Source organism: Halichoerus grypus, chromosome 2, assembly GCF_964656455.1.
Source record: "Halichoerus grypus chromosome 2, mHalGry1.hap1.1, whole genome shotgun sequence".
In the NCBI taxonomy this organism is placed as follows: domain Eukaryota; kingdom Metazoa; phylum Chordata; class Mammalia; order Carnivora; family Phocidae; genus Halichoerus; species Halichoerus grypus.
In genome coordinates, this window is record NC_135713.1 from 187,918,258 (window position 1) to 187,939,376 (window position 21,119).

At 43.9% G+C, this 21,119-nt stretch overlaps 2 protein-coding genes across 10 annotated transcripts in view; both read left to right on the plus strand.

Moving 5' to 3' along the window:
* WIPF2 (WAS/WASL interacting protein family member 2) overlaps nt 1-4,924 on the plus strand; it is a 47,648-nt gene extending 42,724 nt beyond the window's left edge. For all 6 annotated transcript variants that reach the window (XM_036080014.2, XM_078065703.1, XM_036080013.2 and 3 more), the window contains one exon: nt 30-4,924. In XM_036080014.2, the coding sequence (XP_035935907.2) occupies nt 30-70 (41 nt within the window). In that variant the 3' untranslated portion in view covers nt 71-4,924. The remainder of the gene's footprint in view (nt 1-29) is intronic.
* Nucleotides 128-20,233, plus strand: CDC6 (cell division cycle 6). 4 transcript variants are annotated; one of them, XM_078065693.1, is made up of 12 exons: nt 128-250; nt 9,046-9,233; nt 10,435-10,716; nt 10,841-11,040; nt 11,285-11,460; nt 11,868-11,974; nt 12,879-13,018; nt 14,033-14,133; nt 15,282-15,346; nt 17,898-18,100; nt 18,982-19,122; nt 19,424-20,233. In XM_078065693.1, the coding sequence occupies exons 2-12, from the start codon at nt 9,059-9,061 to the stop codon at nt 19,511-19,513; spliced, it is 1,680 nt and encodes a 559-aa protein (XP_077921819.1). In that variant the 5' UTR covers nt 128-250; nt 9,046-9,058; the 3' UTR covers nt 19,514-20,233. The 4 variants fall into 4 exon arrangements, with proteins under 4 accessions (XP_077921819.1, XP_077921820.1, XP_077921818.1 ...); XM_078065694.1 differs by lacking the exon at nt 128-250 and adding an exon at nt 7,631-7,922 and having other exon boundaries at nt 11,288-11,460; XM_078065692.1 differs by lacking the exon at nt 128-250 and adding an exon at nt 7,632-7,914.
* The last annotated feature ends 886 nt before the right edge of the window (nt 20,234-21,119 follow it).

The following is a 21,119-nucleotide window of genomic DNA, read 5'->3' on the forward strand; positions in this document are numbered from 1 at the left end:
TATGTGGTTTTTATTTTTATATTTTTCAGCTGCCCGTGGAGCCCCACCTCTGCCACCCATTCTCAGGTGAAGCCCGGCTTGGTCCTGTTCCTCAGGAAAAGGATGGACCCTCTCCTCTGCTCAGATGGTCCCTTCCATTCCCCTGAAACCTGCATGAGAGCTCCTGATGTGTTTCTCCAGTGCAACCCATCTCTAGACACCAAGCGTCCTCCCCACTCACCTCCATCTATGCATCTCGTCTCTAGACTTGGTGATTGGACTCTTTATATTGACAGTAGGGTCTCAAACCCTGAATCCATGCCTCCTCTCGCAAGCCCTGCTAGCCAGATGAGGAAAAAGTTTCCATGTCTCCTGCTTTCCTCTTGGGGAAAGGTGCCTTGTTGTGATGAATGAATTCATTGTTGGGGCAGGGTGGAGAATTGTACTCCTACTTTCTCCTACCCACTGTGGGGGAAGCGTGGCGGGTATATTATGTTTCCTCATTTGGGAGGCTGGCATGGCCAGGACTTCTTGGGGGTGGGCATTTTTAGTGAAACAGGAAAGGAATTTGCAGAGAAGTGATCTGTTTTAAAGGTCAAGTTTGAAGAAAGGGCAAAGAAATGGGTCTGCTTTCTTTTTAGGGGTATTTTGGTTTTGCTCTCACCCTACCCCATGCCACCACCCCAGGGAGAAGTTGGATATTATAAATGCTAAATACTAATCAGTTGAACTAAACATCTAATAAAAAGAGAGGGTGAAATAAACTGGGGATCCTTTTAGAGCTAGTCAGTTTCTCTGCAGCAAAGGGACCAGGAGCCATTTGTGTCCTCTGGGATTCCCTGCCCATTTGCCTGTTTCCTCAGGGTGCTGAGGCTGAAGGCTGTTACTCCTCTCTGCACTGCCCATCCCCTCAAAAGAAAAGTCACTTTGATTCATTACGGATTCACAAACTCCAAAACCCTGCAGTGGGAGATGGAAAGATCGGGCGTTGGCCTTGACACCTCTGAAGTCTTTTCTGACTGGCCCTGACGGCCTGCTCAGAGACTTTAGCCCCTGATGGGTGCCCAGGATGACAAGGGAAGGGTGAAGCACCTCGTGGAAGGGATCAACTCTGTGGGCTTTGAAGGACTTTAAGGCCTGCTTGTTCCAAAGTTCACAGCCCATCTGCCTGAGCAGGTACTTCCTGTTCCTTTCTCCACTACTCTTGCCTTCGCAAGACTGCAGGGGTTAACACAGCAGAATAGAGAAGGGTGAAGAAGCTTATGGGGACAGTCAAAGATTCCTCTGTGCCAGGAAGCACAAAGACTTTGGTGAGGTGTGCCTCAGTTCAGTTGATCTTCCTTGGCAGCCAGCAATATGTTTCTTCGTCTTCCAGGTCCTAGTTCAAGGGCACAGAGGAAATAGAAGGTCCTAGTCTAGGTAGGAACTGAGCTTGGATGGTGGGACGGGACTTCACCATTCTCCAACAGCAGGATGGAGCTCCTGGGCTCTACACGTGGGATGGTTTGGTTTGCTACAACTCTTGCCAAGTGCAGAGACTGCTCAAAGTTTGGAGTGAGAGCAGGGAAGGAGCCAAGGCTATTCTTGAAATGGATGGGGAAAGTCAAAAATTTTCACCAGGTACATCACAGGCTTAAATCGCCTTCAGGACCTCTCCAATCTGTTGGATCACAGACTAAGGATCTGTGCATGGTGCCCAGAGAAACCCAAGTCTTCCCGTGCCAGATGGGAGAGCTCTCGGCTTGGGTTCTTTGTACAGGGTCTGCTATCCTCTGCCATCCCCTGGACTGTATCGACTCTTGGAACAAACCATGTTGAGGTCTGTCACCATACCTTTTCTAATCATTCTCTTTATCGTTTTTATTTTCAAATCTGTTAGCAGTTATCTCTCAGCAGTATCCCCAGCATTCTGAAACCCATAGTGCTGAGACAGGGCACACACGAGTGGAGGGAAAAAGAGAGAATACAAGAGTTAACCCTGCAGCAGAGTTCCAGGGGAGATGCTGACCAGTTACTGAACTTGGACTGTGAAGTCTTCCCATTTGTTTTTGAAATGGGAGTTGATGCCTTTGTACAATGTTATCAAAGTGTATCCTTTTTTTTTTCCTTTACACAAACATAAAGCATCAAAATAAGAATCACAAGTAAAAGCCAAACCCTAGCTTTTCATTGGGGCTGAAATCTTCCTCTTCTGTGACCTGCTGCCCCTCATATTCCCCAGCATTTGGACTGTGTCACATGGGTATTGATTGTATTCTCATTTTCTTGGCCTCATGAAAAAAGGCCTGGGCCTGGATCTAATCAGACGGATTTTCTTCTTGAGAGCATGCTGATGGCACAGTACCTATTTAAATGTCTTTGCCTTATACATTATTTGGTCCCTCTGTTAATAACAGATTTATTATCATGTATATTTACCATCGAAGAATGGGAATGTGATCCTCATAGTTATTGATCTATTTTGTATGTTGTAAAAAGCTTGTAATATAGATTTAAGGTGGGCCGGCTGCAAGAGCACTAAAACTTCTCACCTTTTAAACTGCTCTTTTTATCTGCTTGTGGGAATGTCGTCTCTTCAGTGGAAGATTGGGTGGTCTCATGTTGAGACTCTTGCCCAGTCCCATTAACCCCCTTATTCTCTCCCTCCCAGAAGGAAGAGACATTGCCCAACTAAGCATCAGGAAGCTGTGTTATAAGCCCTTGTGTGGGTTTGGTTTTATGATGTTTTTCTCTAGTGGGGAAAACTTAATTGTTTCTTTCCACCCTTTCTGGGAAGCAGAGCAGTGGCTTCCAGATTTTTAAATGAGCTAGATGCCCCTCTTCCCCCGCTCTTCTTTGGTCACCAAACTTGGATCAAATCACTTTGATATTCCAGGTGTGGTTTTTCTGTTGTGAGGATTTCCTCCAGCTGCAGAGCCCCATCATCCTCACAGTCGGGTTCCCAGAGGAGGGTGCTTAGGGCTACCGAACCTGATGGATGTGAGGCTGCTTGTCTCCAGAAATGCATCCCAGCCCTCCCAACTGGCCAAGGCAAGGAGACTAGCCACTGGTCATTGCACTGGGGGCATCCCCTCACCTCATAGCTTCCCAACTTGAAATCCAGATTTACCTCCAGGGAGAGGTGAGAAAAAATTGTAAATAGACTTGCTACAGAGCAACTCAGGGTTGGGGTGTGTTTTAATTCTCCTGATCACTTGAAATAATCTGTAGGCTGAATGCTTATGGGAGTGGGGGAAAAATGTGACTCCAGGGTCCTTTCCTTCTGCAAAGCTCTGGGGGTGGAGTATAGGGCATCTGAGGCCCTTTGATGGCACTACACTGAGCTGTCTGTCCTTCTGGAAACCCAACCTAAAATCAACTGTAAATCCAATTCTTCACATTCCAGTTGTAGCCTTTCTTTCCCTACTGAATCTCAGTCCCTGGCAATGTGGTCAAGGTGGCTTTCTGTAAGCCACCCTGACTTAGGGAATGGAAGGCATTACAACTCTGCCTTCAAGACTCCTCTCTTAAAAGCGAAATGAAACAAAACTACAGCCACCTTCAAAACACATACAAAAAGAAGGATAACTTTTAACTGAAGGAAGGATTTGGTTCCATTCAACTCCACGGTCATTGTGCCTTTACTTGTGTTAGATTTCTGTGCTTTCTTCCTCTCTCTCTCTGAAGCAATTAAAATCTTCCTTGATAACTGTTTCCTTCTTTCTACTCTTGTTTCTAACAACCTAGTGGGTTTCCTCTCTAATTGTCTTAAATCTCATTCCACTGGTGGCAGAGGGGCCAAGCCTTCTTTTCTCATGTCTAACCTTTGTCCTTTCCCACGGACCAGCATGGAAGTCCTAGTCAACACTGAATAAAAGACTAGAGTGACGTGTGCAGAGTGTCTGTGTGTGCGCGCGCGTGTGTGGTGTGTGTGTGTGTGTGTGTGTCCATCTTTGCATGTGGATCAGTTTATTTTCTTTTAAAAATAATTTATTGTATGATTTATTTTGGAGTTATATTCCAATTGCAGTGCTCCCTCCCAATAAGCAGTGATTCCTCTCCCCCCCCCCCCTACAATGTATAATCTGGTCTCAGGTTGGATTCTTTGGTACATTTCTTTCTTCTGGATGCTGTGCAGTTTAATTAAACCTTGCTTAAAAACAAAAACCAAAACCTGAAAACTGTGTACTCTTGTCTGGAACACCGCCTCCAGTGGTGGCATAGGGAGGGGAGAACATCTTTTGCTTCTGGTGAGTGTAGTGGTTTGACTCTAGAACCTCTAAGAAGGTAGCTACACTGACTTGGGCAGAAGCATCTGCAGCTTCCCAGGGGTCTTCCCTCCTCCCTTCCTGCTGTGTTTTGAATATCATAGTTCTCATTAACCATGCTCACCTGGGTGACTCGTAGTTTTGGTCATCATTTATGTTTGCCACCTATCTTCCCGAGGCCCATGATTTCAGGGGACCCAGGAGACGCTCTGGCCTTGTGTCCTCTCCTCACATCTCTTAGGATTCTTTCTACCTGTGTTGCATGGCAGATTGTCCCACTGAGGTATGGGAGAAAAGGTGGGGGCAGAGCAGACAGACTGTGTTTATTTTTATTGTGGGTGTTGGCTTTTTTTCCTCCCTGCTTTTTAAGTTGCAATCTTGGCTGGCTTTCTTGAACTTTGACTTGGGGTGTAAAAACTGAGCCAGACATTCTCTGCTTACTGTGGTCAGCTGACATAATCATCGCTAAGACTTAATGAGCTCACCTTGCACTTTCATCACTAGGAGAGGTCTTGAAATTATTTCCCATACTGATTCATAATGGGTGTGTGTATGAATCACTTTCACGTAATTTAGATATAAAAACCTATGAGAGGGAGGGGGAAAAAGGCCTCCTTTCATTTTCATCCATACTTGCCAGATTGGCTGAATCCCTGATTATTGTTATTAATCTGATTAATAAACTACCTATTTATTGATTTAATTGTTCCTCCTGTGACTTTACATAGCCCTCAAATGGAGCTTGCATGAATGACCCTCAACTTCATAAACCTGTAAGGTTTCTCTGTCCTGTTGGGGTGGTATTGCTAGTTTGTGTGTGAGTGTGTGTGTGTGTGCGTGCGTGCGCACACACACACAACAAGGATATTGGAACAGGTCCTTCCAGGGTGATTTGATTCCTTCCCTCATGATACCGTGTATCAGCAGGTGATAAGGACACTACTCTCATTATTACTGAGACACAGCTACTTACTGTGAGTGTTCCCTTTTTAAGTATTTCCTGGCCCAGCACAGCCACAAACTGTGACTCTGAAGCTGCAAGGATGCTGCCTGTCTGACTTCCTATTACTCTGCAGACAGAGGTAAGAGAACCAAAATGTCAACCTCAGGATCCTAACCACCCCAGAGGATAACTACAGAGAAACACTTCGCATCTGACATCACTGGAGCCCAGTCTAGATCACTTTTACACGTAATTGAATTCATTTTCCACTCCTAGGTTTAGGGGTATGAGATTTAAAGGACTATGTGCTATCCAGCCACAAAGTGTTCATGAAAAATGTGGAAATTCATTTGGCAGGGATGTCCTCTCCATTCCTGCAGCAAGCATTTATTGCATACTTTACTCTGTGCCAGGCACCTGCAATATGAAGATGAATAGGACTGGTCTTTGCCTCCAAGGAGCTGAGAGTCTAGTAGAACACTTCAAGGCAGCTACCAAGAGAAACATATGTAGGTTATTAAAAGGCTTTATGGCAGTTAGCCCGGGAAGGTGGATGGTGTGTGGCCTTCCAGACAGAGGAGAGAGCAAAGACAGAGGCCCAGAAGCAAGACACAGTCTGGTGGCATGTGCAGTGTGTTCCTGTAGTATCAGGAAGGGAGAGCATCATGTAGGTAACCTGACAGAGACCTTTCAATCCGGACCTTCTGTGATTCTCTGCCTGCTTCCACAGTGGTCATTTAATCTTGTAGGCTTACCCCGGACCAGTGCTTTTCTTCCTTCTTTCTTCATAGGCTCCAGGATGAATACTAAGTACTCATTGCTTCCTGGGCTCCCTCTAGCCCACTGTAACCAAGGGAGGTTTTCACCACTATCCCTTAAAGCTGGCTGGACACACGTTACCACTTCAAGTTATGAAGGATGTTTTTTAGGTGCCCAGATTATCAAAATACATGAACAGTGAAGATTGCTTCCTGGGTTCTGTTGCTCTATTAAGAGATCAGAAATGCCATCTGGTCGAAAAGCCTCCATTCCGTCGGAACACTTTTCCCATTCACAGCAGCTAATCTCTGTTGTAGTTTTCAGCTCCTAGAGAGCCTTCCCAAAATGTGCTCCTTCACTGTCTCTTCCTATTTATTTTTAAAACTTTATCTAAGTGATCTCTATACCCCACATGAGGCTTGAACTCACAACCCTGAAATCAAGAGTCACATGCTCTTCTGACTGAGCCAGCCGGGAGGCCCCATTTCTTCCTATTTAGAAGTGTACTGAAGGCTTCCTATTTAGGACCTGCGTCTAATACTTCCTCCTATGTTTAAGTGGTCAAGTGTTTGAGCTCCTGTCAGACTTCTGAGCTCAAATGCTAGTTCTTCCACTTACTGGTTGTGTGACCTTGGGCAAATTTACTCAACACCCCAATTTCAGTTTCCTCATTTGCAAAATGAAAATAATACCAACTTCATGCAGTGCTTGTGAGAATTAATAAGGTGGTATAGGTAAAATACTTGAGCTCAGTGCCTGGCATACACTTGAACACTCAGTATTTGCTCTTATCTCCTGTATGAACTAACCACAATTAACTGGCAATTGTAATAGTGTTATTTTCCTATTTCTCAGCTTCATTGTTCTATTTCATTTGAAACTGAAGGATGACAGATAAATGCTTGCCATCACCTAGAATTGGGTTTTGGCCTTCAAGGGAACCTGAGGCTTAGCTAGGTTATTAACTTTGGAGGCTGGCCTGTAAATTACTGCTCTAATTTATATTTTTCATTAAAAGTTCAGCTTGCCTCTTCCTCTATAGCGGTCTTCCCTGGCCCTGAAACCCTAGTGTTTAGCTATAAAACAAGGTTTTAAAATTAAGAGGCCATAATTCTCTCAACTCTCCACAATGTGTGGATTAATGGAATTAATGATAAGAAGGTGCACAGAATATTATTTTTAACAAAAGCAAAGACCTGACCCTATTACCTTTGAAACATAAATCAGAGAGATACTGTGATGAAGTGTAGTGTATTTCTTTATGCATGTGTAGAACTTGACAAAAAAACATTGGGTGTCAGGAAATCTGGGTCCTAGGCTCTTCACTGCCACCAAGATGCTGTGACCTCTAATTAACCCTCCACACGTTGGCTTTGTGAGTTTTGCAGAGTTGAACATTAGGTAAGTGACTAGTATTCTGCCTGGCACCAGAACCGCCCCCCAAATGATAGGTGTTACATAGTAGCTCACTGAATATGTATCCCATTAGGGTAATGAAAATGGATACGTTTGGCCGCCAGAAGGGGTAACCATATCCTCTGCACCACTCATGGGAAAGGGCGTGGAAACAGAGTCGCGTGAGCTAAGACTACATCTCCCGCTGCCCTTTGCGGCTATCCTGGTTCGCCTTACCCAGAATCGCTCCCTCCGCAACCTTGCGTCTTTCCGCGGAGGTCCCGGATGTAGAATCCCTCTCAGTTCAGTGGGCGTGGCTTTACAATGGCTCGGAGACCTGGGGCTCTCTTACTGGTTGTGGTCCTTCCGACCGGATTGGACGCGAAGGAGGGGGCGTTGGCCAAGGCGCGCGGTGCTCTAGCGACAGCCAATCAGAAACCTGGTCGGCCTTTGGCGGGAGGCGGTAAAGCTGAGGCTTTGCAGATTTGGCGCGAGCGCGGCTGGGCTTTACTGACGCTGGTGTGTAGTTTATTCGGTAGCTTGGCCTGAAGATTCCCTGAAGCCGTGTGCGAGAGACGTGAGGAAGAGCCGGTACTGAGGTGACTCAGCCTTGTGAGGTGGAGAGCAGAGGATTGCTCGGGGAGGCCCTGGGTCTGGGAGGCTGCGGAGTTGGGAGAAGGGCTATGGCAAGGGCCGCTGCCTCCCTTGAGGCCCGAGGTGAAGTGAGGGGAGAAGAGCTCAGATCGCCGGAGGTCTGAGGTCGGGGTAAGGGAAAGGAGTAGGCTGGCAGTCGTGCGTGGAATAAAGGGGCTGAATGTTGTAGGAGGGAGATGTTCCGGGGTGGGGTTGAGAGGGTGTGGGGTGGGGACCGAGTGCCGGGCGGAGGGAAGACTAAACGTGGCAGGATGCTGGGCTAAGCTAGTGATAAAGACACACCCGTGCCTGGAGTGAGGGAGTTAGAAGTACCGTAGAAATCTGTTGAGATAAACTTATTGCATCACTCAAGTGTTAAGAACTTGAGCTCTGGGGGCGCCTGGGTGGCTCAGTTGGTTAAGCGACTGCCTTCGGCTCAGGTCATGATCCTGGAGTCCCTGGATCGGGTCCCGCATCGGGCTCCCTGCTCAGCGGGGAGCCTGCTTCTCCCTCTGACCCTCCCCCCTTTCGTGTGCTCTCTCTCTCTCATTCTCTCTGTCTCAAATAAATAAATAAAATCTTTAAAAAAAAAAAAAAAAAAAAGAACTTGAGCTCTGGAGCCAGAATGCCTGGTTTGCTATGACTTTGGGCCTCTGTACCTCTGAGTTTTCTCATCTGTAAAATAAGGTTAATAAGAGTGCTGACCTCTAGGGTAGTTGTAAAACTTAAATGAATGAGTGCCTAAGGGGCGCCGGGGCTGGCTCAGTCGGTAGAGCGTGCCACTCATGATCTGGGGTGGGGGTGGGGGTGGGGGGTCGTGAGTTCGAGCCCCACGTAGGGTGTAGAGATTCCTTAAAAAAAAAAAAGAATAAAATAAAAGTAAAATGCTTATAGCAACAGTCTTTCACATAGTAGGTAGACAATAAGTGTTTATTATTGCTCAGATTTGGCTGTGAAGCAGAACTGAATGCTAAAATATTGTTATAATTTACTTATGAAATGTTGATCATTGGTATAAATTCCATGTTAGCTATTTTTCCTTCATTCTTAGCTATTGACTGGCTGTCCTGTTCTTTTTTTTGTACCCAGCCGTGTTGCCATCATGCCTCAAACCCGATCCCAGTCACAGGCTACAATCAGTTTTCCAAAAAAGAAGCTGTCTCGGACATTGGACAAAGCTAAAAACTCTGGTGACACCAAACTAGAACTGACCTATGTCCAGGCCACCCACCGTTCTAATGTAAAAATTCTGCCTCTCAGCCCCAGAAAACGTGTGGGTAAGCTATCCATTGAATATAAGTACAACTTTTGGGCTGGTAGCTGTTGACCTCTCTTTTCTCAATAATAAGATGCCTAGTCCTTTGAAGCAGCTTCCTAAGTTCAGTTAAGACCACTTTGTTCACTTTGGTTATTTTCAGAATGATTGCTGTGTTCATTTACTGAACTTCAGAGTTAAGCCTCTTGTTGAGATCATTTTCTGAACTGCTTCACAGTTCTGGTGTTCAGTTCCTTAATTTTGAACTTAGTTCTATCAGTATTGTAAGTGACTTTGCAGTTAGCTACCTAGTATTTTGAAGCTTTCACCTCATTAGTGGTGAAATTAAGAGAAGCAGGTGATATTCTTGTTTTAGAACACTGGTTTTTTGTTCTAGATCATTTGTTTTTAAAGATTTTATTTATTGTTAGAGAGAGAGAACAAGCACAAGCAGGGGTGAGGGGCAGAGGGAGAAGCAGACTCCCTGCTGAGCAGGGAGCCCAATAGGGACTCAATCCCAGGACCCTGGGATCATGACCTGAGCTGAAGGCAGACGCTTAACCAACTGAGCCACCCAGGCGCCCAGATCATTTGTTTTTAATGAAGGGTGATGTGGCAGTATCTGAAGACATTTTTGGTTGTCACAACTGAGGGAGTGCTACTGGCATAGTGGATAAAGGCCAGGGATCCTGCTGAACATTTTACAATGCACAGGACAGCCTCCAACAAGAATTATTTGGTCCAAGATTACAATGGTGCCAAGATTGAGAAACAGGGTTTTAGAACAATCTTAGCATTTTCATCTCACTTAAACCCCTTTGCTTTCTACCAAATAGTTGTAAGATTCAGTGGTGCCATCTGGTGGCCAATATTTGCTTCTTGATGAGAGGCATTCTATTTTGGTGGTTTTGACTATAGAAATTTGCCTCTTGGGGGACCTGGGTGGCTCAGTCGCTTAAGAGTCTGTCTTCGGCTCTGGTCATTATCCTGGGGTCCTGGGATCAAGCCCCACGTGGGGCTTCCTGCTCAGCTGGGAGCCTGCTTCTCCCTCTTCCTCTGTCTCTCCCCCCTGCTTATGTTCTCTCTCTCAAATAAATAAATAAAATCTTAAAAAAAAAAGAAAGAAAGAAATTTGCCTCTTTCTGGGAAAAGCAGAGATCTTTGCAAGTCCTTTCACTGTCCACTACTATGAATGACCATGTTTTGATTTTAATATATTTCAGGTGATGACAATCTGTGTAATACTCCCCATTTACCACCCTGTTCTCCACCAAAGCAAGGCAAGAAAGAGAATGGCCCCCCTTGCTCACGTTCACCTAAGGGGCGCAGATTGGTATTTGACAATCAGCTGACAATTAAGTCTCCTAGCAAAAGAGAACAAGCCAGAGCTCACCAAAACAAAATCCATTCCTCAGTTCGAAAAGGTCAAGAGATCACAACAAATTCTGAGCAGAGATGTCCAGTGGAGAAAGAATCTGCATGTGTGAGACTGTTCAAGCAAGAAGGTTCGTTCTTACATGGCAACCGTTAATGCAGCCTTGAAAACAAGGCTGTTGACTCCAAATGAAACCCAGTGGATCTTCTGAGTCACCTCTGTTGTATCTAATTGTCCTTTCACATCTGACACAGGCACTTGCTACCAGCAAGCAAAGCTGGTCCTGAATACAGCTGTCCCGGATCGGCTGCCTGCCAGGGAAAAGGAGATGAATGTCATCAGGAATTTCCTGAGGGAGCACATCTGTGGGAAAAAAGCTGGAAGTCTTTATCTTTCTGGTGCTCCTGGAACTGGAAAAACTGCCTGCTTAAGCCGAATTCTGCAAGACCTCAAGGTACCCTAAGAGTCTGAAATATGATGCTCTTGCTAAAATGACCCTTGGTTATTAAGGGTTAAGAAAGGTAGACACGCTTAAGGGGATTCAAGTCTCCCCTCATGTTTTTAGTTTCATTGTCTAAATCTTTCCAAATGAAAGTAGAGTTTATTCTCTTATATGCTGTTAACTCCCCAAAGACACTTCAGGTTCCATCAAGTCTTTATCTGAGGGCAAAATATCTCTCATATTTGCATTTTTCTAGAAGGAACTGAAAGGCTTTAAAACTATCATGCTGAATTGCATGTCCTTGAGGAGTGCCCAGGCTGTATTCCCAGCTATTGCTCAGGAGATTTGTCAGGAAGAAGTATGCAGGCCAGCTGGGAAGGACATGATGAAGAAACTGGAAAACCATATGACTGCAGAGAAGGGCCCCATGATGTAAGTACAGCTCTGCTGCATGTTGTTCCATGAAAATCTGCAAGGTCTGCTGCCCACAAACTCACATTCTAGTCTCTTGAATTTATCAGTTTGTACAAGAAAAGAACATTTCCTATATTTGCTGTACAAGAGATAGTTACATATGCTTAAAGGGAAAGAAGAAAGGAAAAATACACCTTCTAATTTTAAATTGGAAACAATGTTCTTAAACTAATTGCTTGAAAAACCTGTATGTTACTTTTGTGTGATGGTAGGGGTATCAGTGTAACAGTGACTGGAGAGAGGACAGATTATGACCTTGAAACTGGTGTCAGCTGTAGGAATGTGAGCTGGAGTCAGCCCAGATCTAACAGATGGGAAAGTTAAGAAGGTGAACATGGATACTAATTGTTTCTCTTTCTACGTAGTGTGTTGGTGCTGGACGAGGTGGATCAGTTGGACAGCAAAGGGCAGGATGTATTGTACACACTGTTCGAATGGCCATGGCTAAGCAATTCTCGATTAGTGCTGATTGGTTAGTGCTCAGTTGCTAATGTTACAGGATGGGTCTAAAGACTTCTTTTTTTAATCATCTGTTCATCTTACTTATCACCTATTTTATCTTAAGGCAGCTTTCTGCTTTTTTATTTTTATTTTATTTATTTTTATTTTTTAAAAAGATTTTATGTATTTATTTGACTGAGAGAGACACAGCAAGAGAGGGAACACAAGCAGGGGGAGCAGGAGAGGGAGAAGCAGGCTTCCCGCGGAGCAGGGAGCCCAATGCGGGGCTCGATCCCAGGATCCCAGGATCATGAGCTGAGCCGAAGGCAGACGCTTAACGACTGAGCCACCCAGGTGCCCCTCTGCTTTTTTATCAAAATGAACAAATTACTATAAAGTAATAGTAGTTTTAATCTAAAATCAATTTTGTTAAGTCTGAATAGAAATGACATAATACTTCATTTCAGAGACAGTTGATTTTTGGAGTATCTGGTCCTGCTTATCAGTGAACAATTCTAAACCTAACTTGAAAAGAGCATTCTAGGGGCGCCTGGGTGGCTCAGTCGTTAAGCATCTGCCTTCAGCTCAGGTCGTGATCCCAGAGTCCTGGGATCAAGCCCCGTGTTGGGCTCCCTGCTCAGTGGGAAGCCTGCTTCTCCCTTTCCCGCTCCCTCTGCTTGTGTTCCCTCTCTCGCTGTGTCTCTCTCTGTCAAATAAATAAATAAAATCTTTAAAAAAAAAAAAAGAAAAGAGCATTCTAAAACGACTATGTATATCTTACCTAATAAATGTGGGGGTGGGGGTGGGGTGGCGAGTAGGAAGCAACAGTTAGAATGCTGGATTATAACTGGAAATTGTATTAAGCTTTCAGAGGGTTTAGTTTTCTTTTGAGATGATTTGACTGTGATGATTGGTAGTATTTATCTCCTCCTCAGGTATTGCCAATACCCTGGATCTCACGGACAGAATTCTGCCGAGGCTTCAAGCTAGAGAAAAATGTAAGCCTCGGCTGTTGAACTTCCCACCTTATACCAAAAATCAGATAGCCACTATCTTGCAGGATCGGCTTGATCTGGTAAGTGCCACCCATTGTACCACATTATGTGTCCCTTGGATCACCTCTGGTGGGGAAACCTAACAGTCCTTCTAAAATATTTTTGCATAGAGAGGTGCCTGGGTGGCTCAGTCAATTGAGCATCTGACTCTTGCTCTCAGCTCAGGTCTCAGTTTTAGGGTTGTGAGTTCATGCACCACTTTGGGCTCCACACTGGGCATAGAGCCTACTTAAAAAAATTTTTTTTTTTTTTTTTTTTTTTTTTGCTTAGATTGCTTTCCTCAGCAGGGAGTTCTTGTGGGCCATCGTGAGAACATTTTTATATGAATTTCCACCCAAGGCTCCATTTATTGGATGCCTCAGTGTTGGAATAAAAACAAGAGAGGAGGGGCACCTGGGTGGCTCAGTCACTTAAGCACCCCACTCGATTTCAGCTCAGGTCTTGATCTCAGAGTTGTGAGTTCAAGCCCCACAGTGGGCTCCACGATGGGCAGAGAGCCTACTTTTAAAAGGGGAGGGGTGGCATCTGGGTGGCTCAGTCGGTTAAGCCTCTGACTCTTGATTTCGGCTCAGGTCACCATCTCAGGTTCTTTTTTTTTTTTTTTTTTTAAGTTTATTTTTAGTAACCTCTACACCCAACATGGGGCTTAAACTCACAACCCCAAGATCAAGAGTCGCATTGTCTTCCGACTGCATAGGCCAGGCTCCCCTCGATACTATTATAATGGCCTGTAACAATAGGGCCTGCGAAAAAACTTTCTTTTGAAAATGACCAAAGAAATTTTATTTTAGTTTAGTTTTGCTGATTTCTGGTTTCCTTTTTTTCCACTACTCATGAGCCTCTACCACATGACTACAAAATGTTTAATTGTGTGAAATTTCCATTTATTTATGAACAGAAAAGGCATCTCTTAGGCCCTAAGGGGAGGCCAGTCAAATTTAAACTTAATGTGAAAATATTTATGTCTGGGACCTAAATTACAGAAAGGGAGAATCTTATAGTTCATGCTGTCATCTCCTTTGTCTTGTCCAAAGGTATCTAGAGCTCAGGTTCTGGACAATGCCGCAATTCAGTTCTGTGCCCGAAAAGTCTCTGCTCTTTCAGGAGATGTTCGAAAAGCGCTAGATGTTTGCAGGTGAGTTATGGCACTGTTGGCTGCTTTTATTAAAAAAAGAAATGCTGTTAATTGTCTCGTGTGACTCAAGTGAATATGGCTTAAGAGGCTGTATTCTGCCACTTTTTACACTCGGAAAGGGGGACTTGTTTCTCAGTGGGGAGCTCTGCATTTCCACCGTGTTAATGTCTGAAACATTATCAGTCCATTACCTACAGAGGGAGAAACAAATGAGATGTTGCTGGCACTCCCTGTGGTGATTATAGATTGGTTAATTACATTTGTATTAAAAAAGACTCCAGTTTACTTTTCCATTAGCTGGTCTCAAGCAGGTTTATTTATGGACCTGAACCATCTTTGCCTTTAGACTTTTTTTCCTTCCTTTGCTTTTGTGAGCACCCCTTCCTCCGGTTGGTGGTCTCCCACACTTGTACTCCAGACCTCTCTCTCCCTTCCCATCCTCTGCCCCTCCTGCTGGGGAAAGCCTCTGTGCTGACTGATGAAATTTCTTCCTTCCCAGTAGGGACACTGGGTCCATTAAAATGATACTTGCTGTGCTGGCCCGCTGGTCCAACCTCCCCCTACTGCCATGCAAAAGATCCAGGTCTGGCTTATGGCTTCCTGTGGGCAAAGTGCTTTGGAGACAGCAGTGGGAGAGTAAGCTCTTCCTATTGCTAGATGGCATGATCCTGGATTTGAAAGTTTCCCCTAGTCAGCAAACTACTTGAGTAAAGACTGCAGCTATGAGCAATAGTCATGTAGGCTGGTGTGGTTTAGCCTACACATAGCATATGTATATAGAACTGAGGACTCCCCTTTTAGGTCCAGTGTGTATGGGTGGTACTGGGTCTCTGTAGGCAGTCACCCGCCCACATAGCCTCTCTGCTATCCATGACACTTTTTCCTCCTTCAAAATGTTATTATTGGCTTAATGTATGATGACCTACTTGGCATCTATAAGAGGAAAACCATATCGTGTTGAAAGTTTCTCAGATTCCCTGGTCCATGAATTATTTCAAGCTAACTAAATCCCCTTTAGCTGAGACATAACCCAGTTTTGTTTGGGGGCTTTAAAATTATAAAACATGTGTCTGTTTTTGAGCTTGGTGGTTTGGTGTGGTGTTTGGTTTGGCTCAGCCTAAATTAATTTTAGAAATTTTTTTTTATAGGAGAGCTATTGAAATTGTAGAGTCGGATGTCAAAAGCCAGACTGTCCTCAAACCGCTGTCTGAATGTAAGTAGTTTATCTCTTTCCCGTCTTCCTTTGTAATTGGAAGCTTAACTTTTCTGGGGAAAGAGGTAGAAAGATGAAATGAACATAGTTAAATCCATACTTACCCTTTTCTGTATGTCTGTGTTTTTTTGTCAATTTCATCTACTTTACTTCAATCTGGCCTGTCTGTGCTATAGTCCATGCATTGCTGGAAACAAGTTCCCCAGGGTGTTACATAAAAGGCTGGATCATAGTAAGTTTTCTTTCTAAGCTCTAGAAATGAAAATTGTGGATGGTAAGGCTTGATCAGCTTCTCTCTGCGTTCTTCTGTTGAGTTAACTTTAGGTCTTGATATAGGTGAGAGGAAAGTTAAGTAAGAGTCAGACAGTGAAAGAATCCAGTTCAACTTGGGATATCTCAAGCCTTTAGACAAGTCTAGGAGGGTGGAGGTACAAAGATGATATTGCTATAGTAGGCTGTTAGAAAAAGGACAAAATTATTTTCCTTTCCGTTAGCCTTGTTCTCTTAGTCATGGCAGATGTAAAATGGCCATGAACTACATATCTTGTCAGTATTTAATATCCAGTGTTAATCTTTAGAAACAGGACAGTCTGATTTGATTGTTTCTTTCCTCTTTCACTCCTGCACTGGTTGAGATTATCAAAATTGTTTCTAGCACTACAGTTCCACAGAAAACAGTTTCTTTCTTCCTTTCTTTCTTTCTTTCTTTCTTTCTTTTTCTTTCTCTTTTCTTTCTTTCTTTCTGTCTTTCTCTCTCTCTCTCTCTCTCTCCCCCTCCCTCCCTCCCTCCCTTCCTTCCCATCTTTCTTTCTTTCTCTCTCATCAATTTGTTGAAAGAAAATTAATAAAATATTTCAGAAGTAGGGGCGCCTGGGTGGCTCAGTCATTAAGCGTCTGCCTTCGGCTCAGGTCATGATCCCGGGGTCCTGGGATCAAATCCTGCATCGGGTTCCCTGCTCAGCAGGGAGCCTGCTTCTCCCTCTCCCACTCCCCCTGCTTGTGTTCCTTCTCTCGCTGTGTCTCTCTCTGTCGAATAAATAAAAAAAATCTAAAAAAAAAAAAAAATCATGTAAAAATATTTCAGAAGTAGCCAAACTGCTAGGCTGACAGTAGGTAATATATACCAATGCATAGATTAGATACTGGTTTCTCTTTAACTTTTCAGATTATTCCTTTTTCTCCTACCAACGACATTTAGGCTTGTCATTGTCCCTGTGAGCACCACTGGCACACACGTAGCTAAAGGAGTTTGTAAGTTTCTGGTATAAGTTATTAGACTAACGTAATTCCTGTCTTTTGACCTCTGGTATGTGTGATTAGTTTTTGATGGTTCTGGAAAGCTATATGGAGGCTGACTTCAATTAAATATAAGAAGGCACTTTTTTTTTTTTTAAGAGAAGGGGAGAGAGGGAGTCCTCAAGTGGGGAGGGGCAGAGGAAGAGAGAGAGAGAGAGAGAAGCTTAAGCAGGCTCCACACTGCGGGGCTCGATCTCACGACCCTGAGCCAAAATCAAGAGTCAACGCTTAACTGACTGAGACCCCCAGGCACCCCAGGATGGCACTTTCTAATAAATAGCACTAACTGGGCTTCTGTAACACATAGGTGGGTTCATTAGCTTTGAAGATGTTCAAACAAAAGCTGGATAAATGATCACTAGTTGGGATTGTTTTGGGTAGGGAGCAAGAAGAGAACTCCAAATTCCTTCCAACTTTAAGATTCTGCTACTTGATCAGTGATGTCTAGTTTTCCCGCTACCGTTAGTTCTTTGCAGCATCCTGGTTATGGTCATAAAATAGAAGCAGATTGCTTTGGGGCAACTGCACGTGGTCTAAGGAAGTAATTTAGGCAAAGGTTGTTACAGAGCAAATCCCTCCTCTGTCTTGCAATTCATGCATCTCCAAACAATGAGGCCACAGTCCTAGGCATCTTGTTGGCAGTTCCCCAACCTCCGGCCTCTGAGATGGTGCTATCTGCTAAAATATCCAATGACATTTTCTCAAGTGTTGCTCTATTGTGGATCGTCTTAGGCAAGTGAACCTAATAACCTCAAGGGTCATTTGGGGAAGCTATCTAGAGGACTTAAGTAGGATTCACTTTACTGTCCACATTTAGCCACTCATTTGAAAGTATTAGGTAATTCTTACAACTTTTTTTCCTTTCTTAATTAGCAGGCACAATCATCCTTGCTTCACAGTTCTGTACTTTTTCATCTTCAGGATACTAAGAATTTCCAAGGCAGAATACAGTAGTCCTCTGTCTAGTCCTTATTCTTTCATGAGGTGGATTTTGTCTGTCTGACATTAAATTGCATTCTACATGACATAATAGCCTACCGTTCTGCGCAGAAAAAGGATAACCCTATTTTCCACGTCATCATCTTTCTGCAGGTAGCACCGTCTCTCATCCTTTGGCTTCTAGTTACAGAGTTGGAACCTGCTTTGCCACCACATGACTGCACTTGAATTTCCTTCAGCTAAAACTTAGTATCCTCTGTCTCAATATACACAATATTTTAAAAATCTAATGAAGCCTGATTTATTTACTTTTTAGGCAAATCACCGTCTGAGTCACTGGTTCCCAAGCGGGTTGGTCTTATTCACATATCCCAAGTCATCTCAGAAGTTGATGGTAACAGAATGACTTTGAGCAAAGAAGGAGCACAAGATTCCTTCCCTCTTCAGCAGAAGATCTTGGTCTGCTCTTTGCTGCTCTTGACCCGGCAGCTGAAAATCAAAGAGGTCACTCTGGGGAAGGTGAGTTGAGAATCTCAGCAGATGGAACTGGGGTGGAGATGAGACTGCTTTGCAGAGCAGATATTGTCCAAAGGGCCTGTTATTATGCTCCCGCTGATAGGAATTAAAAGTGGGTTTTTATTTTTATTTATTTATTTAAAGATTTTATTTACTTATTTGACAGAGAGAGAGAGAGACAGCAAGAGAGGGAACACAAGCAGGGGGAGCAGGAGAGGGAGAAGCAGGCTTCCCGCTGAGCAGGGAGCCCGACGCGGGGCTCGATCCCAGGACCCTGGGATCGTGACCTGAGCCGAAGGCAGATGCTTAACAACTGAGCCACCCAGGCGCCCCTAAAAGTGGGTTTTTAACAGTAAGAATAAATACTGGTCCCATATAAAAGGCAACTGATTTTATTTCCCTTAGGTTGTGGTTGAGAATTTCCCATTCATCTCCTCCCCTTCGTTTCTACCTCTCCCTAAGAAATATATAAAGCTCCTCTTCTGCCTTACAGTAGAGGTTTTGGCAATATCTACAGAATGCCTGTTCAAGGATTTTATTGAAAAGAGGGAAGGGGCGCCTGGGTGGCTCAGTCGTTAAGCGTCTGCCTTTGGCTCAGGTCATGATCCCAGGGTCCTGGGATCGAGCCCCACATCGGGCTCCTGCTCCGCGGGAAGCCTGCTTCTCCCTCTCCCACTCCCCCTGCTTGTGTTCCCTCTCTCGCTGTGTCTCTCTCTGTCAAATAAATAAAATCTTTAAAAAAAAAAAAAAAAGAAAGAAAAGAGGGAAAACTGTGGTGTTCAGATAACTTTTACAAATGTAAATTCACATTTTTAAAAAAGACTATAAGGTGACAAGAGATAGAACTTTTACACAACTTTTGTGTGCTCCCTTGTTCCTCCCAGTTACACGAAGCCTATAGTACCGTCTGTCGCAAGCAGCAGGTGGCAGCTGTGGACCAGTCGGAGTGTTTGTCACTTTCAGGGCTCTTGGAGGCCAGGGGCATTTTAGGATTAAAGAAAAACAAGGAAACCCGTTTCACAAAGGTACAACTAACTGCTTCTTTGTGATAATGCTTTTAATTATCCTGTCTTGGAGAGCTTATCTTTTCTTGCTATTTAAATATGACCACAGTTAGGTAAACAATTTGTTTTTTGTTAGGTAGAGTTTAAGATCTGTGAGGATGGGACTGTGGTATGAATGAGGTATTTTCTGCAGGCCTTGAAAAAGCAGTGTTTAACTTGCTTGCCTCTTGGGACAAAAGTTCAACATGGTAGAAGTTTATGTAATAAAAACTTGGCTTTTGTGAGTTCTCCACCATGAAAAGTCCTTTTCTCTTCTTTCCAGGTGTCTTTGAAGATTGAAGAGAAGGAAGTAGAGCATGCTCTAAAAGACAAAGCTTTAATTGGAAATATCTTAGCTACTGGATTGCCTTAAATTATTTTCTTTTATACTAATATGCTACCCGAAAGTATCCAGCTGGCGTTTAGAGAGCTCTGGAGTCTTCATTTTAGTACATTATCCATTCAGGTCTGAAAACAAATATGACCTTTTTTTTTTTTTTTTTTTTAATTTTATTTTATCTTAAGCAATCTACACCCAACATGGGGCTCGAACAAAAGTTGCATGCTCTTTTGACTGAGCCAGCCAGGTGCTCCTAAATATGACCTTTTTTAATGTGAAACTGATAAATTTTAATCTATAGACTGATGATTATTAACACAATAATAATTTTGGGTCTTATTTTTATGCATTAAAAATCACCAAGTAGACTCTTTTTAATTATATTCACTACCTCCACCTCTTGTGTCTCGAACCAGTATGCTTGTATTACATTATACAGGATTTATATGGTGGAATGTGCCTGTATTTACCTCTTAGTTTCTTCAAACATTGGTGTATTTTAAAGAACTTTGGGGCTAGAGTAAGAAGAATGAAAAAGGATGTTCCAGGAAAATAAGCAAGTCTACGTGGAGATCTGAAGACACTTTGATCAAAGAATTTCTTTCTTTTTGGAGTATACTGTGTTCACTTTGCACATACTTCCACACTGACATTTTAAAGACTCATTAAGTTTCTTGGGCACTCCCAAGGTTGTGGGGGTGGTGAAAGGCATGTAACTGTACGGATTGTGAATATATTTATTTCCTAGTTGCATTCTTTGTCTTTTTAAGCATGCACATTTCAAGAGAGCTCCAACTTTCAGCAAACAATGTGAATATTTCTCCCCAGACTGTCCCACAGTCTTAGCTGCCCTCAGATGAAGCCGCTTGTTTCCAGATGCCCTCATTTGGGGTTGGATTTTCATCTAAAACCTCAGATTTTTCCAGTCTTATTAGATAAATTAATCCATATGGCTACTCAAGTCTCCCCTTTTCTGGGTTTGGTTTCCAGTGGCATTCAGTGGTAATTTGCGGCGGGGACACCAGAGGGCACCATTATAACACTGAGTGCCTTGAAAAAGCGGGGCTGGGGTAGTTCTGAGGGAAGGGGGAGAAAACGTAAGTTTGATCCTTTGGGGAGATGGCTATACTTGTATAAGTCCAGCAGATGCTTGGAATGCAAACCATGTGCGATAGGAATGGTCTGAGAGCCAGTGACCAAGTCTGTGCTGCTCCCTGAGCTCTTTGGCCTCTCTGACATGACTTGAGTTTAGGAACTTGATATTGTACAAATGATCTGTTGGCCACTGTTTCATTCATGCTGCCCACTGTATCCTTGCAATGTGATCTGGGCCGCAACAGATGGTATGGGCTAGAAGGACACACAGAGAGAGCCCTCTGAAACGAACACCACCCGCCAGTGGGTGTGGCAGAGCAGTCCGCAGACGAGTCTGAGTCTGAATCTGAATGTCATTCTCGCCCTCTCACCTTGACTAGAGCACTCACTCCCTCTGAGGGTCATTTGTGAGTGGAAAACACAGTTCCATACCTAGGAGCCCGCGAGTGTCTGGGGCTACAAGGGTTAACAAGCATAATTGCAAAGACTGTCCGAAGGCTGATGGAAAGCAGAGACTGAATGGGATTGAGAACAGATGCGGGGC